The sequence below is a fragment of the Theobroma umbraticum genome, unplaced genomic scaffold (genome assembly GCF_002168275.2).
Source record: "Theobroma umbraticum cultivar Fairchild unplaced genomic scaffold, ASM216827v3 scaffold_4.1, whole genome shotgun sequence".
Classification (NCBI taxonomy): Eukaryota; Viridiplantae; Streptophyta; class Magnoliopsida; order Malvales; family Malvaceae; genus Theobroma; species Theobroma umbraticum.
This window is the reverse complement of record NW_018397258.1, coordinates 4,264,626-4,286,570: the sequence shown is the minus strand read 5'-3', so window position 1 is coordinate 4,286,570 and position 21,945 is coordinate 4,264,626. Positions and strand designations below refer to the sequence as shown.

The window sequence follows — 21,945 nt, the reverse complement described above, 5'->3', positions numbered from 1 at the left end:
ATCTTTTAACTTGAAAATTGGAGTCCAGCAACTATGTGCAATTAACTCTACCTGCTTAATTTTTTTTAATAATTTTTTTTGTCTAGGTACCATTACAATGTACTGGCAAATTAACTAAAGCCCGTCGTTGAGTGACTGACATTTCGAGTTGTGTCGAAATGCTGATGACGAGAGAGTTTGGCCGGCGTGGTTCAGTGGTTGTAATTGCTGTAATCAATGTAAATTATATTATATTGTTGGTTTTTAGTTTTACTAGGTCCAATGTTTCGATTTTTTTTTTCATTTCTCCTTTTAAATTTTTTTGTGATCAGCTCAACTCGTCCGGTAAGATCAGATCCTGTATTGAAATAATAAAAGCATCTCTTTACAATAATTTAATTTATCTCTATATCTCAAGTGCTGATATCTCAACTTTCAATGGGGGAACTTTCTTCGAAATGACTAAAGGGGGCAATTTAGAGTAAAGGTTCAAAACAAATATAACGATCGATTCCCGCATTAACATAGGAAATATATGGTCGGCTTCCTTATTATTGCAGACGGAATCAACCAAAGGGTTTGCTTGAAATCAACGCACGAATCGCAGAAACTTTGGGTTTTGTACTATCAAAAGCCAAACCCCTCTGCTCAAGCAAAAGAAGTCAAAAGCATGAATTCACGATATAGCAATAAAAGCAATTGATGCTGCGCATCTCTTGAGATTTAATTATTACTATTATTATCTTTGCAAACCGAACAAAGTCGAGTTGGCTTGCTCGTTCAGGACCCAGAACCTTGTCACTGAAAGCAAATTAATTCTGATATGCTTAAATTTTGTTGTGCTTATTTTGTACTTTACTGAGGCCAAACTGAACTGAAAGTTCAATGAAGGTTCAATTTTTTTTGACTTCGAGACGGCTTCCTCAGGAGAAAAAATCGTCAGCCCTGGAAAAATGAAATATGTGCATGCGAATCAGAGAAGATTTGTATTGCAGGCAGGGCATGCATGAATTTCATTCATTAATTAATATAAAAAGTTGAACAAAGTACTGGTTATTTAACAAGAAAAAAGAAAAAGTTGCAGTCTAGAAGTGTTCTTGGTATCGACAAAATGACAAGATATGGAAAAGATTTTCTGCCTTAATTACTTAGTTTTATAACAACTCTGGTCACATGAACTGGAAGAAGTCATATCTCCCACGAAAAACATAAGTCATGAACTTAATTATTAATTCTTGGGGTATTCTTTAATTTTGGTGACAGCAAGAACCTGCTGATCAATTCTATGGATGTTCAATGGATTATCACCAGCCGGCTATTTCTATAACAAAAAATGAATTCCATTCTCCTTCCTCATGCATCCATATTTTGCCGGCGTGTTGTTTCTATGTACTCCAAGAAAAACTCAACCAAACCCAACTGCCAATGTTATTTTTTTTTCCATGCAAGGGATAGGGGCTTACCTAGATGATAAACCCCATTTTTAATCTCTGTTTAATGGGTGCTGCTGATGTAACAACTAATGAGATGCTAATGCTATCACGCCCCTAATTAAGTATTGGTTAATTAGTTAATGAAATAGCTAGTTAGGTTGAGCACCTACTTTCTTTTAATTTGCCAATAAATTTTATATTATTACTTTGAACCTGTTTTTGCCTAACTTTTTTTTAATTTAAAAGCTAATATGAAGCTATTATGAAAAATAATAATTTTTAAAATTATATTAAAATTGATTGATAAGTTGTTTAGTATTATATAAATTTTAATTTTGATTAAAATTAAGATAAAAGATATTCATGTCATCTTTAATCATTTAATAAACCAAAGCACAACAAATCTGTTTCGAGTTTATATATGATTTCAAATATTAAAATTAAAGATATCTATAAAAAAATAAAACTGGCACAAACTATGCTCCTTCGTCTAAGTATGCGATAGTCCGTGTAGCATTTGAGTGGACGCTTCCACACAAGTCAGTCAATACTCAATTGTATCTGTTTCAACATTAATAATAACAACAAATTAGACTAAAAGAACCCGTATCAGAATAAAAAGGCATATCGAATGTCATATATGCAACCACTTAGTCATCAAAAGGAAAAATATTTTATTAATATGAAATTGATTACAAAAAGTCCAAGATATGTCATCGTCATGCCATAGAGTCAGCTCTAGATGAATCGCTACAAACATACTTTTACTAGTGAGACAATCCAACAATCCGCTAACTGCTCACCCCCTATAAAGAGTTTACAAAATTTTACAAGAATCCTAACAATATACATTACAATCCTTAAAATAAGTTTTTGTGGAGGTATCACCACGAGACATTACATTGTTCGAAAGTGAGACACTTCCCTTACAGGTATAAAAAGACTTAATCTCCTAAACAATCCTAAGCTATCATCATCTCATACAAGGTTGGCTCATGACATCTTCCCCCACTCAATCTGTCAATATCTTTGTTGATTGGTTAGCTTGAAACTCTTCAATCTTTTGTTGGAAGGCGTAGAGGTTGGTTTCTTTCTCCCAAGTGATCTCATCTAGCCCCAGATCTGCCCATTTCACCAGATACTCCTGTGTCGGTCGTCGGTTGATGGTAGTCGTCCTTTTTGCCAAAATCTCCTCCACTTGGCGCTGTGATGGTGGCTTGGTGCTGATGGTGGCTCTAGTAGCTTGACGTCTACTTGTATCTATTGGATCTGCATAGAATGGCTTTAGATTGCTAACATGAAACACGGGGTGTTCCTTCATCCACTTGGATGGATCAATCCTATAGAAAGTCCTCTTACCTTGGCTATCACCGGGATTGGACCTTCATACTTCCTCACTAATCTTCGATCTCTCTTCCTTAGGAATCGAAGTTGTTCAAGTACCACCTTCACCAACACTAGGTCTCCCATCTTGAAATGTTGCTCCCTTTGACCTTTATATGCCCTCTCCTTCATCCAGCTGGAGGCTTTCCCTAAATAAGTTCTAGCAATCTCAATGTTTTTCTTCCACTCCTTAGTTGAAAGGAGATACACGGCACAAGAGAAAGAGTTACTTGCAGTGATCCATTGTCCACGGGGGTTGGCCACATTATTTGCTAGGATCACAATTTGTGGTTAAGACTGACAATACAGTTGTGAGTCACTTATTCACACAACCAAAACTTACCGCTAAGCAAGCAAAATGGCAAGAATTTCTAGTCGAGTTTGATTTTTCCCTCGAGCATAAAGTTGGGAAATCGAATCGTGCAGTAGATGCCCTAAGTAGTAAGGTTGAATTTGCTGCTTTAAGGGTGATCGCGTCAATGACAGCCAACAAGGTGACCACAGACATCTGTAAACTGTTCGATCACAAGCTTTTAAATAACGGCAAAGAAGATAAGGATGGCAGGAAGGTGATCAATGTTATGGAGCTTGGAGCTTTAGAACACCACGTTTTCGTCGAGAAACTGATTACCAAAATCGAGGACGATAACCTCCGCCTTTTGAAGAAACTGAAAGAAAGAATAGACAAGCAAGAACCTTGACGCATCTTGTATGTCTTCATTACTCACGCATGCATAAGCATTGAAAATTAAGTAAATAACACTCACCCTTTAACTTTTGGTTATAATTAATTTATTACTATTTAAAATAAACAATTCATTTCTAAAAATATTTTTCTTAAACATATAAATTACTATTATATAAATTATAATTTTTTATTTTTAGAATTTTTTATCTTTTATTAAAAAAATCATTTTTTGGCCAGCCACAATGATCGAATTTGACGAAGCGCAAGATCTAGGATGCTCTACTATATGCATCTCTCTTAGATCTCGCATCTCTTGGAGAGAGGCCAAATACAATCGTGGATGATCGATTGGTGTAAAAGTATATTAGATATTTTATATTTAAATATTATGATCAAAAATTAAACATCAATATATTTTACTTTTGAAAATATGTATTTAAACCCGAAATAGCTACACAAAGTAGTAAAGTTCAATAGTTAACAAAATTTTACCAACGTTTGCAATAAGACTTGCATTCAAACAAAAAAGGAGATCTTTTAAGCTTTGATCCTTCGTTCAACAAGTGATAAAAGTTAAAACGTCGGACTCGTATTTAATTAATGCTGACTGAAGCAAAACTATATAAGCATGATCGATGCTCATGCATGCATGATGTCTCTAACTATCTATATATCAATGCGCAATTGATTTATGCACAAATCATCCAAAGAAATTATTCTATGGGAAACATGACTACCAACTGAAAGTGACATTTTGTGATTAGAGTGGGGTTGGAATTGCCAACTATGGAAGTGAGATTCCAGAATTCGTCAGTGGAAGCAGAATGTGAAGTCGTTCATGGAAGGCCCCCTCCCTACTCTTTGGAACACCATCTGCAGTGCACTCTCTATAAGTTTTAATCACTTCTTTGCAACTTGTCCCACAACTTCTGTGTTTGGCACTGAAAATAATTTTGAAGAAGAAGTAATTTTCATTAATCCAAATTGATAGATTATGTTTCCAAAACACTGAATTTTCTATATCTTAATCGCTTACCTACTAAAAGAAAATATTGCTTCCTTACCCAAATCATGATGGGATTGTTTACCTATGCTAAAACACAGGGAAAGTCTTTGCCTTAGAAAGTTAACAACTGGAATAATCTTTTCTTTTTGACTAAAAGCACTTCACTTTCATTACATTGAAAATAGCAATATATTGGTTTGACCTTCATGAATGGCCTCTTACTTGTTCACAACAAGCTGGCCGTAAATATGTTTCAAACACATGACAGCTTAATGTCATCCAGTAACGAAGGAGATTTATGATGAACAGGCTTTGACAAATGTTAGCAGATGCAAGTCCCAATCATACAAGATAAAAATTCTCAAAGATGTCAGCGGCATCATCAAGCCCTCTAGGTTTCACCCGGGATATTGACTTATACACATTCATGTCATCTGTGCATGATTAGGCCAATGAGTTTACGGCACCTTTTTTGGAGAACAATAGTACCAACACAGTAATCGATATGCTGTCATAAACTCACTTTTATGCAGGATGACTCTATTGTTTGGCCCTCCAGGCTGTGGAAAGACCACTTTGTTGCAGGCACTTGCAGGGAAGCTTAACCCATCTCTCAAGGTTTTGTACCTGTCCATCAAAACCCTCATGGGAGTAGCAATGTGAATAATCAGCATCAGTTAACATCAGCAATAAAAGGAAAAATTTTAATGATAGATTAGAAAACTACAACCAAATGATATCTCATAAGTTTTAAAATAATAACATAAATTTGTGGATTGAACAACAATCAATCTTGGAGAATAATTTTTATTTCAGGTCACAGGAGAAATATCTTACAATGGTTACAAGTTCACAGAGTTTGTCCCTCAGAAAACATCTGCTTACATAAGTCAATATGACCTACACATTGCTGAAATGACTGTAAGAGAAATACTTGACTTCACAGCTCGTTGCCAGGGCATTGGAAGCAGAGCAGGTAGATATCACTTTGCATCTTGTACCAACAATCATACCTTTGCAATAATAAACTGATCTTCAAAGTTTTCTACCAACGAAGATATGTTAAAAGAAGTCAGTCGAAGGGAGAAAGCAATCTGGCATTGTCCCAGAACCAGATATAGACACATACATGAAGGTAATCAATTCACAAGAAATAGTTATCCGGTTACCACTTTGCAGGGCCTGATACTGTTCCTTTGGAGCCATTTCTGACTATAATCTGCTTTAACAGGCAATTTCTATTGAAGGATTATAGTCATAATAGCTATCATGACAATTTTTATTTGCACTCGAATGAAACTTGACATAGTCCATGCAAGCTATTACCTGGGTTCCCTGTTTTATGCTGTCATAAGACTTATGTGCAATGAAATTGCAGAGTTGGCAATAACTGTTTCCAGACTTTCCGTTTTCTATAAGCAAAGAGATTTCTACTTCTACCCAGCATGGGCTTATTCCATTCCAGCTGCTATTCTAAAGATTCCATTTTCATTGCTAGATGCTTTTCTGTGGACAGCTGTTATGTACAATGTGATTGGTTACAGTCCTGAACCAGAAAGGTTTGTTCTGTTAAACAGAATTTTCTTTGAAAAATATGTTAAAGTAGATAAATATGTAATGAATGTCATCTTCTAAGCCAAGTACTATTATCAGGTTCTTCCGTCAACTCCTCCTCCTTTTCCTTGTGCATCAAGTGGCAGTATCACTATTCCATTTAATTGCTTCAGTTGTTAGGGATCCATCTTTTGCAGCAAATTTTGGTCTTTTTACATTATTGGTGACATTTTTATTCGGTGGCTTCATAATTCCAAGACATAAGGCCATTCATTACTTATATGAAGAAATTCTAAAGATACAAAAGTACTCGTATTAATATTTCAAACCTTTCCTCACTGCAGCTTTACTACCAGCTTGGGTAGAATGGGGATTTTGGCTTTCACCACTTGCATATTCTGAAATAGGTATTGCAGTAAATGAATTTCTGGCTCCAAGGTGGCAAAAGGTGAAAGAAAAACTACTTATATCTGTTGGTCAAATGCAGATCAGCATATCTCTACTTACACTCCATGTTTTCTGGTCATTGTTCACCACAGGTTTCAACTTCAAATGCCACCTTAGGACAGCAAGTTCTAAGTAAACGCGGATTAAACTTCAGAGACTACTATTATTGGATATCAATAGGAGCATTAATGGGATTCTGGATGATTTTTAACATTGGATTCACCTTCGCATTGAGCCTTTTAAAGTGTAAGCTTTACACTAACATGCACATACAAGAAAAGAATGATACAAAAACAGGCATAAAGGAAATCAAATTTATAAGTACTAACCTGTCTATGCTGATGCAGCTCCAGGGAGTTCTCGGGCTATTATTTCTCATGAAAGATTTTCCTATCTAAAGGGAAAAGAGGATTTGACTGACAGAGTTCAGGAAAAAGAATTGCCTAGTGTTGACTCTCTAAAAGCTGTGCCAGAAACAAAAACTATGGGTGAGAAGCTCTTCTGTGTAGCACATAATATCATCAGAGCATTTGCCAGATGTCATATACTATAAACAAACAATATAGGTTAGTATGTAATTTTTCTGTACTGTAATACAACAATCACATTCCTTTATTACAGGGATGGTTTTACCTTTTGAGCCCATAACGATATCATTTGAGAACGTGCAATACTTTGTTGATACTCCTAAGGTAACTATGTTATTCCTCAAGACATTTCCCACAATTTCTAAATATAACTACAATATTTTCAAACATCTTCTATGCATTTCCAGAAACTGAGAGAAAAAGGGTTTCCACAAAAAAGACTGCAGCTTCTTCAAGATATAAATGGTGCATTTAGGTCTGGAATTCTTACAGCTTTGATGGGTGTTAGTGGAGCTGGGAAAACAACACTAATGGATGTACTTTCAGGGAGAAAAACTGGAGGTCATATTGAAGGGGAGATGAGAATTGGAGGGTACCCCAAAGCCCAGGAGACATATGCTATAATATAAGCTTATTGTGAGCAAACTGACATCCATTCTCCACTGATTACAGTAGAGGAATCAGTGAGGTACTCAGCTTGGTTACGTCTACCAGCTGAGATTGATGAGCATAAAAGATCGGTAAGACATGTTCAAACTTTATTCAGTTTTGCATAGGTTAATCATTAAATAGCATACAATTGCTAAGCAAAGATCCAAAACTCAAGACCTGTCCCTACCCACTGCATCACCTTTATATATAGAAAGGATCTGTTGACCATTGAAGCAGTGCTCTTAGACTATAGCATTGAACTGGAAAATGTATATATAAACTGAGATATAGTCATACACGTGACTTTTTTGACTGATAAGACAGTATTCTCATTTGATGAAGCAAAAAGAATGTGTAAAAAATTAATCCATAATAGCGAGTCATCACCCAGAAAGGTGTCATACTGGCTTAAAATGTCCCTAGGACTTGCATACATGCTAGAATTATGTCATGATTATGAAAATAAACTGCTTCAAAATGTTTAACTCAACTTACCTATCTAACAGGAATTTGTAGCAGAGGTTCTTCAAATGATTGAACTGGATGATATCAAGGATGCTTTAGTTGGCATCCCTCTTGTAAGTGGAATATCACCACAGCAGCGTAAACGGCTAACTATAGCAGTAGAACTTGTTTCTAATCCATCCATAATATTTATGGATGAGCCCACCTCTGGTTTAGATGCCAGAGCAGCTGCAATTGTCATGCGGGTTATGAAGAATATTGTTAACACAAACAGGACAATTGTATGCACCATTCATCAGCCAAGTATTGACATATTTGAAGCATTTGACAAGGTAATTAACCGGCAGATTCACATACATAATAACTATTTCTTCTAATAAAAATTAAAACTTAGTCTTTCAAAAGAATTATTCTGATTTTTTCCACATTTTAAATATTTTATATGTACTATTATATGTTATTGGACATGATTTAATCAGGCAGAAAGACCATAAACACAAAAGAAAGGCTGTCAAAGCTTACTCCTATTACGTTTGGATCCTCATAAGCTAAAGAACATGAAAAATCCAACGGTTGGGCCAATTATTACATTACTAGAAAAACTCTCACCAAAAGTTTGTTAATTAGATGCAAGTTAATTTTCATCTTGCTTCTACTTTATGAAATTACTAGAAGTGGAGAAAATATGCTAACTTATTAGGATGGAAGCATTCAGACCTAAGCAAATGTTATTGGGTGCTATATTTAACTTTACATAACATGTGTATATCCTTACAGCTCATTTTAATGAAAAGAGGAGGACAAATGATATATTCTGGGGAACTGGGTCAGCATTCGAGTAGGCTTATTCAATACTTTGAGGTAATCCTGACAAAGAATATCACTATGTAAAGTTTATTTTGCATTACATGTCTACATGCTTTCTTGCTATACGATTGTTGCCATGCTAGTCATGAAAATGATATTACAATGAAGGAATAGCACCTGAGTAAATATAATGGCCTTTCTGTAGCAACTTTCTTTAACTCATCCATTGCTCATGACAACATTTGACACCCTTCTGGCAGGGTATACCTAGAGTACCAAAAATTAAAGAAAACCATAACCCAGCAACGTGGATGTTAGAAGCCACTACTCCTGTAGAGGCGCAACTTGGAATAGACTTTGCCCATTTCTACAAAGAATCTCATCTCTACCAGGAAGTTCATTATTCCAAATGAGTTCAAAAAACTATTTAGATGTCTAGGTTTCACCACTAACCAGGGTTATTTTTAGATAACAAAGCCTTATCAAATAAGGTTTCTGGTGCCTAACTTTTGTTTATCATTACAAATGATACACGTTCCTTTATCTGTAGGAGAAACAAAGAAATAGTCAAAGGCCTAAGCCTTCCAGCACAGGGTTCAGAGCAACTACATTTTTCTACACCCTTTCCACAAAATGGATGGGAGCAAGTCAAAGCATATCTTTGGAAAGAACACTTGTCCTATTGGAGAAGTCCCAAATACAATTTAGTACGCTTGGCATTTACTATTTTATCTTCTTGGTTATATGGAGCATTACTTTGGCAGAAAGGACAACTGGTAAGCTGCGACAGAACTGGTAAGCTGCTTTCGACCCCTCTTTTTTTTCTGTTTACTATTATTGCCAATCATATAAACACCATGATCACATAGCTAAGCTAGGAAACACTCATTTATGAATCTTCACCAAGAGTTATGTTATAGAATTAACATAAAATGTATCTTTACAAAATAAGTTGATCATTGAGAAGCTCCTAAGAAATATGGTTGTAGGATATTCTCATAGGACTACATAAATTTGCACATCTTTGCCTTGTCTAACTAAATAAAATTTTTGAACCCAAAAAGAAATTTTATTGTATCATTTTGTCAGTCTAACTACTCCCAAGCATTCTACCAATCTAACTACATCTATATATACATGCCCAAGAATGTATTCTCCTTTGATAAGGAAAGCATTATACTTATTATTTCAAAAACATTCACTAGAACATATCTTCTTCTTGAACCATTTTGCAGTGGACATCAACTTTCCTATTAAAATCGGTGGCTTTATTTTACAAGGATAGAATACAATGCTGAAAGAGGAAAGGAAAAAGTAGTGCTAATGTCTCCTCATGCTTCAATTTAAAGAAGATTGAGGAGGCAAGAGTAAGAGAAGGCAGTAAGGACGTACAAACTAGAATATAACAGATTAGCAATAAAATTAAGCAATGGGATTAAGTCATGACTCATCATATCAAGATAATTAGTAAGTGTCATTTAGCATACCCTAACAACTCATGTCCCAAAAGAATGCATTGAATACCATATCACATAGTTAAATCTCCTAACTCGATTAAAAGAAAGCTGCTTGGTGGAAAGAGAAAGAATCTGATTTTATATGAATTTTACTCCAAACTAAAATCACATGTATTGAGAAACTACATTTAAAACTACAAAACTAAATTGCTTGAAGTATATTAGATTATAAACTTACCAAATGACGTGCTGACATTCTATTCCCCTTTCTATAGACAAGATGAACAGGATTTTTTCAACATAATGGGATCAATGTACGTTTTCATGATATTCACTGGAATAAGCAATTGTTCATCTGTTCTTCCATTCATAGCTACTCAACGGACAATCTTCTACCGTGAAAGATTCGCCAGGATGTACTCCTCATGGGCATATTCATTGGCACAGGTCCAACAATTTATAAAGCCTTTGAAGCATTTACAAGGGTTAATATGAGATCTTGAAGGTCATATATCTTAGTAAAAATTTGCTCCTTCATATTTGCAGGTGATTATCGAGATTCCATATATCTTTCTTGAAGCAGTATTATTCCTGACAATCACCTATCCAGCTGTAAACTTCTATGGATCAGCTTACAAAGTATTTTGGTACTTCAACACCATGTTTTGTACACTGCTTTACTACAAATATTTAGGCATGATGCTAGTTTCATTGACGCCAACGTATCAAGGGGCTACAATATTTGCAAGCCTCTGTTACACGTTGCTGAGCTTGTTCTCAGGGTACCTCATACCAGGACCGGTAAGCCAATGCTCTCATGACTTGCTGAGCCAAACTCAATTACAATTTCCAATAAAATTCATCAACTAGAGACCTATAAATTGCAGGATGATTAGAATAATGATAAGGAGCACATGATTCAGCTTAAACACTTCATAAACTAAATTGGTGCTTCATTTGCATTTCAGAAACCATCAATAGTTCATTCGTTTTTACAGATATATCTAAAGAAACTCATATATGCTACCTTTTAACTTGCAGAAATTTCCTAAATGGTGGGTTTGGGGCTACTGGATTTGCCCAACTTCGTGGTCCCTGAAAGGTCTCCTGACTTCACAATATGGAGATATAAAGGATGAAATCATAGCATTCGGAGAGGAAAAAGCACTCAACGCCTTCTTGGACAGCCAGTATCAGTCAAAGGGAATGACTTTGACTGATTTGCAAGAGGAAGAAACATTTTCAACGGTTATGTTTCCTCTTCTTCTTTTCCCATGTTTCTTTTGTTCAGAGCTGATTGCGGCCTCTTGCTGTGTTTTATGTACAGCTGCTTGTCAATAACTTTGTACAGATTAAGTCACTGCTGGCCAATTTTTGTAAGCCAGCCATCGAGTTGGATCCTAGGCAGATTCTTGGTCAGGTTCCTTCTCTTTTTGTGTAATTGGGATCAATCCTTTTGATATGAAGTCAATCTATATTTAACTTTCAAAAAAAAAAAAGTATGGGTATAAACACCAAGATTTACCCATCATAGCAATAGCATTACTTGCTTTTCCACTTGTATTTGCATCTGTTTTTACATATGGTATAGCGAAACTAAACTTTCAAAGCAGATAAAAACCTGCTTCTGTTTGAATTTCTAACCTCTCAGGCAAGTTTCTGTAAAATGTAAATTTATTTTGCCAATTGATTGTGTATATATCCCTACAATCAGGTCCTGTAACCATATCAAACAATTCTATCGTCTATATATAGATACCAACTGTTAGTCTAACAAAGACAGTTTCTGCCATTGAGCACTTGTCAGTCAGTGTCAGAGTCATCCTATTCTGCTTTAGGTAGAGTTTATCCACTGGTTTTCACTTAAAATTTGTCCTAAGAACCAGAAAGCCACCTAGAAAACCGAACATTATGCCACTGAAACATGTTTAATCAATCGTCGGGGCATTGCCAATTTGGCATCAAGCGAACTGTTAAAAGGCCCGAATTATTTTTTTGTAATGTAAGGGAAAAAGTATAAAGAAAAGGAGTGGAAAAGTGCTCACAGGAGAAGAGCCTTTGTCTTCACGTGAATTATTGCTTGGGCAATCAGTGGGTCATACTTCACAAAGTAGCTCTGCTGCATTTGTCGAGGAAGATGAGAGTTTTCTCCAGACATGTTAGAACTTCGAGCGGACATTCGGGGGGACTCTAGCCGTCGGTTTCTTCTTAATGTACTTTGGTTATTTTGTACACAATTACCAAGCCACTCACAAGAGAAAAATGCCGACCGTTGGTAAAACTAAGCACCCCAACCTGTCTAAAAACGAAAAAGGATCCATTGCATTTACTGTAAGTAACCAGTAAGTGTTGAAATCCTTCTTGGTTTTTACCTGAGGAAAACACAATAAAACGACATTGTTGGTTGGTTAAGGAACACTTTAGGACAAACAATTATCATGGGAACTTGATATCCTTGAAAAGATCAAAAAATCAGTCATAATAAGGAGAAATAATAAGAAAAAGAGGGGGGCCGCCGGCGTTGGGGTGGGGGTATATTAATCATCCTCCAGCAGGAGTTCCTTGTGCTGCAGCAACACAGACTTTCATTATTGTAACGACATAAAATAATGGTTACAATGCTAACTCTCCCGCTGTCAAATGTCAAAGTCAGGAACCTCAGACCCCAGAGAGAGACCTATGCATATCTTATTATGTTAATACCCAGATAACATTACATCTATAACTGAACAACAAATAAATATATATATATATATATGTCAATAATATTACTGCATAAGAAAACTGAGTCCAAACTCTGGTGTTGTACACCGATCCCAACTTTACAGTCTATTATAAACGGATACAAATACAAACCACCTATTATATGTGACGGATTTTGGGAGTTACTGGACTTCAGCTTGTTCCGTAGTCCAACAATTCCCACCTGAAGGGTCGGAATACGTAAAGAACTTCAGGGCAGCTCTTAAATAGTAGAGCAACACAGACGCAGACTGCAGCAATGGCTACCATGGAGAGCATTGCAGGCCTGTAAACCAATGACCTGCTGGTTGTTCCACAGCCATAAGCCAGCTTCTGATCACAAAGCTTGCAATGCCGTTGCATGGATCTCAATTCAAGCTGGCCAATCTCAAAGCTGGAGGTTGACTCATTATTCTGCTTCTGGTTCATGCTGCACTCTGAGAGGGCACGAGGAATGTCAACCACCACATGCCCAGAAGCTGTTCTCTTATTAATTTTCTTCTGTACCAGGTGGATGTATGAGTAGTGGCCACGTAAGCGAGCATAATCTTCTGGTGTAGAGCCAGTGCTGTCTCGAGCACTCTTCCAAGCATCAATGCCAACCTGAATTGAGAATACACGATTGTTTTTCAAAAGAAATTTAACCCAAAAAAGAAAAAAATAGAACTGTGCTCAGACTTATCGGTTAACCACTTTCAGTCTTAGCTTCAGAGGACATTTCAGAGCAAAGAGCCCATGTTCAAATTCTTGTGGAAGTGTGTTTGGTTTATCACAAAATTGTACCCCTAGCAATTTTGAATCAAGCAATTGTTTTCATGGTGGGCATTTTGCACTTTACAATCCAACCTTAGAATAGACCATGGCAGACAGATTCCAGATTGAATGAGATACAGGGAAGATCATCAAAATTCATGCTAGATAATGGGAATAAAATTCCTATAGATCCCTTCCTGTCATGCTCAGAAATAAATTATTAAGACAAGGGATTACCTTTCCAGGATCATCAGTCAATGCATCCAGCACGTCCTCAGAACCATCTTTACCAGCCGCAATGTGAAGAGGAGTCAAACCTGCAGGGCCTAGAACATCAGGTCTAAACATGAAGCTTTTATGAACGACACCAGTTAATGTCTCGTTTTCAAATCCTAATTTATCTGAAGCTTTCTCAGGGACAAATCTTAAAAGGAGCTCCACTAGAGGTCTACAATTTTTCCGAACAGCTCTGTGAAGAAGACCCATCTCTGTTAATGCAAGGTTAAGGGAAGGGTGCTCCCCTGAACCCACTACTCCATTAAGAAGAATATTTAAGAGTTTCTTCACTACAGCACACCATTCACGGTCCATTGAGAATTCCATCAGCCACTTGAACCGCCTTAAAGGAAAGGGTTCTGGGTTGGGATCCACGTGCCCCAATCTAGACTTCGATTGGCATCTATGAAGAAGCCAACCAACTTCATGAATGAAGTCCATGGCTTGATGTTTGGCTTCCAATTTTCCAGTTTCGCCAACATCTGCATCAGTGTCAGAAATCTCCAGCACACTCTCAAGCATACGGATCTCTGAACAAACATCTTCCTCAGCCACTATGAAAGGGAAGAAACTGCTACTGAAACCATGATCTTCAATCTGGAGAATATCAAGGAAATGCTAACTTCAGCGAAATGAAAGGCATACTCAGAATAAATTATATAATATGCATCTTTTATCACATGCATTTAGAAAAAGAAACGGAAGCAAAGACAGAAATTACAGTAGATTCTATATTTTTTCCCACTCCATGAAAAGAGTATGGTGACTGGAGATTACAGTGCAAGAGGAAAACCAGAAAGAGTCAAGCTTCTACATCTTTCTCTACAGTTTCACCATAAATACAATTATACTAGAGCAGCCATAAATTTATAAAAGTTGTGGAAGCAGCTAAGCATCAAAATTCACGCCATTTGTCTCACACTCATTATCCTAGGTCGCTCCTCCCCCCACCCCCACCCATGGCAGTCCCCCAAAGTAAGATGGAATTTCATGTGAGGGAAAATTACAACAGATAACCTCAATGAAGTGATAAAGTTGATACCAACCGGGATGTATTTACACTACACCAATTAGCAACAATCTACATTGTAACCTCTCACTACAATACGTCAAAGGAACTTTACTATTCACATATAATCTGTGTCAAACATAACAGCAAGGGAGGAGGAGGAGCTCTGTAATAAGTAGTAGAAGAAATGACCACCTCAATGAATCCTCTTCCAGTCACAGTAGGGATAGAGCAAGAAAAGTTAACACACTGAAGCTCATCTTGCTCCTTGTAATCGTCATTTCCATCCATCAACTCATTAGTAGTTTCCTGTAACAGATACTTCCCTTCTACAGCACAAAGCAACCTGGGATAGGAAATCCAAGAATATAAAAAGGCTCTAGAGTAACCATAGAAATCCAATTCAAAACATAAAATACACTAAATTAAATCTAATTTCATATGCACTCTTAAGGACCAATTCAAGCCCTTGAGGGTTAAAATGACACAAGAAAGATTGACTGCAAGAAAAGAGTGAAAAATACCTTGTGGCTGGCCGAGACAGATTGATACCTTTAACTGAAAATTGAACTCTCTCAGTTGCAGATATTGCAATTGGTTTGACACTTGTAATTTGGCTATAATGGTTGCTTCTGAGAGGTAAAGATGTATCCACAACAACCTGACCTGCAGCATAAAAATAAACTGGTCAGAATATTCAATCCTGCGTATAAAAGTGCTCTTGCTTGCCAATTATTTGGTCATAGCAATTAAATAAGTACCATTAAAGATAAAGATAAAAGACCAAACAGACCATTATAAATGAATGCTATCTGATCTTGCACTCTTATATAAATCCATCCACTCCTCCAGAAAGTGTCATCTGAACAATCCAGAAGCCGACTCAAAGTGAAACTCAGATCACAGCGAAGCTGACAAAAAAGATGACAGGGGATTAAAATTATGAAAATAGAATTTAAAAGCAAAGAAGATAAAAATCCATAGTTTCACGCAAACCAAGCTTACTTCATCCCAAGCAGCCTCTTCTTGATGAAGGTAAATTGTCAGAACAATGCAACCAGGCCTAATATAGCTCTCAATGTCAGTGGGACTATGAGATAGCCAGTCAAGAATCTGAAAGTTCAAACATTTACATAAGCATACTTTCTGAGGAAGCAAACACAAAATACTCATATTCAAAAACTTTTGAGTACCTGTGCTCGCAAGACCTTAGGAAAATCATTTGGTTCTTTCCCAAATAATTTAAACACAATCCTATCTGTACGGCTCTGCAACGATCAAAGTCAAAAACACATCATCAGTGGTTAAAAATTGAATAACATATAATTTTATGACACTAGATATATTATTCAACAGAGAAGATGGATCATCAAAATATTCAGTTGTAATCGCTTGTCATGACACAAGAGATAAACTCTCTGCCTATGTTATATTTTTTAGACACCGTCAGGAAATCTTTGAAGTCACTAGCTGAGGATAGCATAATCATGCTAAACTTTGCCACACATGATTCTCAATGAGGCCATAACCTGGTCCATTCTGACCACTTTGAGGAGTTGTTCAGTGATTGAGGCTTGACTAGCTAACTATTAGCACTCCTAGAGCATAAACTTGAGGCGTAATTTGAACCTCCTCCACAAATCAAGCAATCTAGCAAATGTCCTATAAAGAGTAATTCATGGAGTTTTAATTGATAAATGCCATACAATCATGCATATTATGCAACATTGAGATACCTGAGCATCACCGCTGGAACTAGAAGGTGATTGTGCAGAGGCTGAATCTGAATTCCCACTGGTCTGAGGTGGACTTGACTGATGAGAGTCCTGTTGGATCCACGAAGGACAATCAAGAGAGCTAGTCCCTGTATTCACAGCTACAGGTGACCTCTCTATGTCATCTGTGCCATCATCTGAGTCAATGTATACGTCATTCAAATCAAAATTATTCATCTTGACAGCTACAGCTGTACTGCCTTGGACTTCGACGCCCCTAGTACCGCGAGAACTTACTCCTTTCTCTGCCATCTCTGATGCAGCTCCAGTGAGGTGTTGCTTGAAAGGCCGAGGAGGGCCTTGGCCATTCGAAAACAAAGCCGAAACAGCTTCTGAATCTTGAGGTTGTGGCAACAGCCCAGACATGTTTCTTCCCCCTTGTTCACCAGTATGGTTTGCAAGGCTCCTTAGAAGATGAGATAGCACATCTTGATCTTTAGTCTGGTCAGATCTGTTAGCTGTAATTTAAGAAAAGTAGAATCATTCACCCTGTGTAATGCATAAAGAAAAACAAAATATTCCAGGCAAAAATATTATACCTAAATCATGCCAGCTATTATATATCTAACTTCTAAGTTCACCTAAAATATAGATTTCAGAGAAGGTACATGATAAACATAGCCATCATATCGCCTTATGTCCCCAAAACATTAGGGAAAATAATTGCGTAATATGAAATATCAACAGCAAAACGAGCCCCATTGTTCAGAGAAAAAAGGAAAGGTTATAACCAACATATATATACCCACTAGAATTGGTTGTACTATGAAAGCCATCAAGTTACTTACAATGCATGTTAGAAAGTATCTTCAAAAGACTTAACAGAAGATAACCACTCGTCTGCTCATCATTCAGTGAATTGCCATTGACAACAGTGTCAGGATTTGTTTTCCTCCTCCTTTTATTGTGGCCAGCTAACCGTCTGCGACAGCTTCTCTTACCTTCATCAAACTCTTGAAGGACATGAAACCTAACAAAAACCAAACAACATATCATCCAACAATATAATTTTCAGCTTGAACTACACAAAATTACCAAGAATTTCCTTCTATCAAAGTTTCTAAAAGTTTTATTAGCCTCTCTTTCATCGCATTAAAAAGTCAGCAAGACAGAAGGATTAAAGCAACACAGGAATGAGGAAAAATTCTAAAAAGCCAGAATTTGGCAAAGCACTGCAAATCTGAAACGCTTACCTACTACACTGCTGACAAAATCGCTGCATGACATTTCCGACCAGTGCCTTACTAGCCTTGGAATGCATCTCACAAACCTTATGTCGTCTATGATAATCCTTGGAACTGCTCAGATCAGCCCCACAGTCCTCAACCTGACAAACTGCACGATTTCCAGAACCTCCACTCAACTTAGTCTTCTTCCCACTAGTTCCCTCCCTTTGGCTAATTGGATAACCATGACCACCCTGGCCCCCAAGCTTCAAAGTAAGGCTACCTGCTTCTTCATTCGGACTGTCATCTTCAACCACAATAACCCTCCTTTTCTTCTCCAATTCCCTTTTCCCTTTCTCAGTTTCCAGATTCACTTCATCAGAGCATGATGATGAACTATTGGACGAATTCCCAGGATTCCCAGACCCCAGTGGGAAAAACTGTCTTCCCGTGCTATCAGCCGACACTGGATTTATCGAGCTAGCAATGAAAAGGTCACCATCCCATTTCCAGTCATTCAAATCCCACTCCAATGTCCTCTTCCCTACTGCCCGCAAATTGGCCGGATTCATACCGTAAAAATGATGAGCTTCACTTCCAAATCTAGCCTCCATAGTTAACCAAGAGATCCAAACCCAGTAATTTAACCTCAAAAAAGACAATTTAACAACAACAAACTAGAACTTTAACCCTATCCCAGCTACAGATCAGAGCTCCAAAACCCCCAAAAGAAAAACTATCCTAATTATTACAACTAATCAGCTTCAGTTCTTCCCCAAAAGTCCAAAAACAGTACACCAACACATCCATAATTCCAATTAACAGCAACCCACATACCCAATAGCCCTTAAACCAAATCAACTTAACAAAAAAATAAGCGCCTATTTTTCCGTGAGTTTCAAATTCAAAGCACTGAGCTTTTTTTTCACATCTTAAAACAACAAATCCACATAAAAGCTAAAAATTAATTAAAACTTAAACAAGCTGAAAGAGTCAAAGTTAAAGATTAACAGACTTAACGGTTACTAGCTCAGATAAAAGGCAGCGAGAAGAGTAGGGAAAGTGTTTGCCGGAAAGTGAACGGCAGTTGAGACGGGTTGCGAAAGGTTTCCCTGATGATGGATGGTGGATGATGATGGATGCTGAATGATGGATGATGATGGTGATGAAGATGGGAACGTGTTTGTTTAATTTTTTGTTGGTTTTTATGGGAAAGTTGTTTGGGTAGTGGTTTGGTGTGGTATGGCACACAAAAAATGAAAAATTATTGATGGAAAAATTCCCTTGTAATTTCTACTTGTTTGATGAACTGCGTGAGGGAGAAAGGGCAAGGAAAGGAAAAAGAAAGAGAGGAAGGAAAGGACACAGTAGACCCATTAAACTAAAATGGCGGGCCCATGTGCACACCGCGTGTCTCGCTCCATAGGCTCCCGATAATCATATTAAAAAGATGCCCCCAACCCCCACCACCACCCTTGCCTTTTCTTTTCTAACTTCTCCCTAGTCCCCCATCTCAGTCAAGCTTCTTTCTGGTGCTTGGCGCAATTTGGCAATCGATGCGGTGGCCCTGTACGAAAAAGTAGAGTCTCGTTCCACTGCCAGTGAGTCTAGAATAGAATTTTGATTTGAGATCACCTGATGGGAAAAGCACTGAATCACAACCCGTCGTTCTGTTGACTTGTCTGTAATTTCCAACCTTTCCTTCCTCACATTGTAACATCCGACTCCCTCCGTTTCTAACGGTTAACTACGACGTAAGATCACTAGATTCTCTCGAGTAATCTAGTCTTTCAGATTTGAGTAAAAAGAAACAAGAGATGTGTAATTGTGTGTAAGGATGTTGCCATTTGGTGGTTATGAAAGTTTGACCCGCAATGATCATCGTGCTGCATTTATAATCATCGCTACATTGCCTCAATTGGCCATCGGGCCCAATCACATTGACAATTTTAGTATTTTTTCATTGTTCGTAATAGTCAATGAACCAAGTTGTTGCATTGTTAACAAAGGCAAAACCCATTAAGCTAACTTAGTCGATTTTTATCTAGATTGACATACCCAAATATAAAACTTGACAAGAAATTAAACTTAGTTATTAAATCTATTAAAATGTGAAATCAAGCGTACATTTACCAAACAATAATTAATTAAATAAGATAATTATATATATATATTAATATTATATTCATTCGCATTATTGAATTCATTAATATACAAAGTTACATAACAAGCATTTTTTTTTTTGGAAACATTGATGTGAAAAAACAAGACAATGTCACTTGAATCATAAATACAAATCGTGTGTCATAAATGGACGAAAACAACCTAAACCTTGATACCAAAATATAATGCAGAATGTAATGTCGTTTTTACTCTTATTAACTCTTTCATTTTATAAATAAATACTCTAAATTTGCTCTTCAGCTTCTATTATGCTAATTAAAGATGTAAGGTATTTTTTTATAATATATAGGATGTGTTTTTCATTATTAATTTATAGAATACGTTGTGACTTATTCATTGTATTACTCTATGTAAGTGTTTAAAGATGTTAAGACGATTAGAGGAATAGACATTCCCATTATTTAAATAACGCATGACTTATTTAATACTATTATATAGGGGAAAGTACTATTTTGTCCTTGGAAAAGACATTATTTATTGAATTGGCAGTTTGGCACCTTCGCCCCACAAAGAAAGAAGTCGGTTATATAAAGAGGGGGTGATTCAGTGCATCTGGATTCAACAATCTCCGGGAGCGAACAAAATTTTAGTTAAGGATAAAACACTGTCGGACCAATCAAGAAGCCAAGTTTCATTGACTTTGACCTTCACCGAAATCGAGAAAGAGATTTGCTTAATAGCCACAAGGTCAAACTCAGGTGGTCACGCAATAAAAAGCGCGGGTGAGTCTTCGGGCCTGAAGGCGAAGTCTTGTCCGGATCCGCCATCTGCCACGCAAGTGGGCCTATAGATCAGCAACTTGGATATCGGCTGGCAAAAAAGAGAGAAGCAGACAAAAAACTGTGACATGAGCATGTTGACTACAACCAGCATATATTTTTGTTGGTATTGGTAAAGTTTGGGGCTCTTGAATTTTTTTTTCAGCACTAGTTTTTAGTAAAGATTCGTTTAATGAATGTTTCTAGTATACTTCTTAAATATATTATTTTTCTTTTAATGCATTAGACTCATCATATTAATTGTTAATTACTCTATTTAATATTAAAATATTACTATAAATAGTATTTAAATTAATTTCAAACAATTTTTTTAAAATTTTATTTTTTAATTAAATATCTTTTTTGTAATTTTTTAAACGTTACCATCTTCGTCAACCTTAATTCTGTTTATTGAACTAATGGTTTTAACATTTACTATAAATTTTGTTGAGGAATTTAAACAATAATATGCAAGTCTTACAATCTTTACAGAATATATGACAAATATTAAGTAGAGTTTTTAAATGAAATTCATGGAACTTTTTAATAAAAATTTAAAATAAAATTAATTTAATTAATTGATATTAATTAAATAAAACAATTATATTATATATAGAATTAATTTTCATGTGGCTAGCATTTCGAACATAAAATTTTGAATGAATTTGATTGACGTGAAAAAGTGTGTTTTTAAAATATATTTTTAAAAAACACTAAATCCAAAAAAAAATTAAGAATATCCTAATTGTATTAACAAAAATATGAAATTAATTATATTAAAATTACCTTCATATGCAAAATTTGATAGTTTAATTTCTACTATGAAATTTAATTAAACACAATTATTTTATGACAATATAAAAAATAAAGAAAGGAGAGATAAGGATGTGTAAACGGTTATTTCAGTTAATTTGATTTTGGATATATAATAACCGAACTCATATTTAAAAATAACCGAAACTAAATCGAATTATACAAATAACCAAACTAACCAAAATAGAACTAATTCAGTAAGTTTGATTCAGTTTCAAAAAACTGAACTTG

General features: G+C 36.2%; 2 protein-coding genes across 2 annotated transcripts; one reads left to right on the top strand and one right to left on the bottom strand.

Annotated features, from left to right (window-relative positions):
* The first annotated feature begins 3,274 nt into the window (after nt 1-3,274).
* LOC110413312 (pleiotropic drug resistance protein 3-like) lies at nt 3,275-12,838 on the top strand. Its single transcript, XM_021424074.2, is given in 23 exon segments — nt 3,275-3,483; nt 4,248-4,329; nt 4,331-4,363; nt 4,784-4,884; nt 5,023-5,107; nt 5,306-5,465; nt 5,547-5,575; nt 5,577-5,653; nt 5,737-6,048; nt 6,143-6,303; nt 6,388-6,491; nt 6,583-6,736; nt 6,838-6,978; nt 7,112-7,182; nt 7,266-7,598; nt 8,016-8,306; nt 8,752-8,835; nt 9,042-9,169; nt 9,329-9,576; nt 10,519-10,685; nt 10,785-11,039; nt 11,280-11,427; nt 11,737-12,838. Coding segments are annotated over 23 exon segments (3,492 nt in total). The 3' UTR covers nt 11,856-12,838.
* Nucleotides 12,839-12,964: 126 nt separating this feature from the next.
* Nucleotides 12,965-19,385, bottom strand: SPL1 (squamosa promoter binding protein-like 1). Its single transcript, XM_021423946.2, has 10 exons — nt 17,987-19,385; nt 17,582-17,763; nt 16,755-17,251; nt 16,212-16,286; nt 16,024-16,131; nt 15,812-15,929; nt 15,543-15,684; nt 15,214-15,364; nt 13,971-14,606; nt 12,965-13,583 (listed from the first exon to the last, which is right to left on the bottom strand). The coding sequence occupies exons 1-10, from the start codon at nt 18,571-18,573 to the stop codon at nt 13,134-13,136; spliced, it is 2,946 nt and encodes a 981-aa protein (XP_021279621.1). The 5' UTR covers nt 18,574-19,385; the 3' UTR covers nt 12,965-13,133.
* Nucleotides 19,386-21,945: the final 2,560 nt, after the last annotated feature.

Coding starts and splice junctions, on each gene's coding strand:
- SPL1 (XM_021423946.2), bottom strand. CDS start 18,573: ATGGAGGCTAGATTTGGAAGTGAAGCTCATCATTTTTACGGTATGAAT. Junction 15,930..16,023: donor AAGAGGCTGCTTGGGATGAA/GTAAGCTTGGTT, acceptor CTTTTTTGTCAG/CTTCGCTGTGATCTGAGTTT. Junction 14,607..15,213: donor CTGGAAGAGGATTCATTGAG/GTGGTCATTTCT, acceptor GATATTCTCCAG/ATTGAAGATCATGGTTTCAG.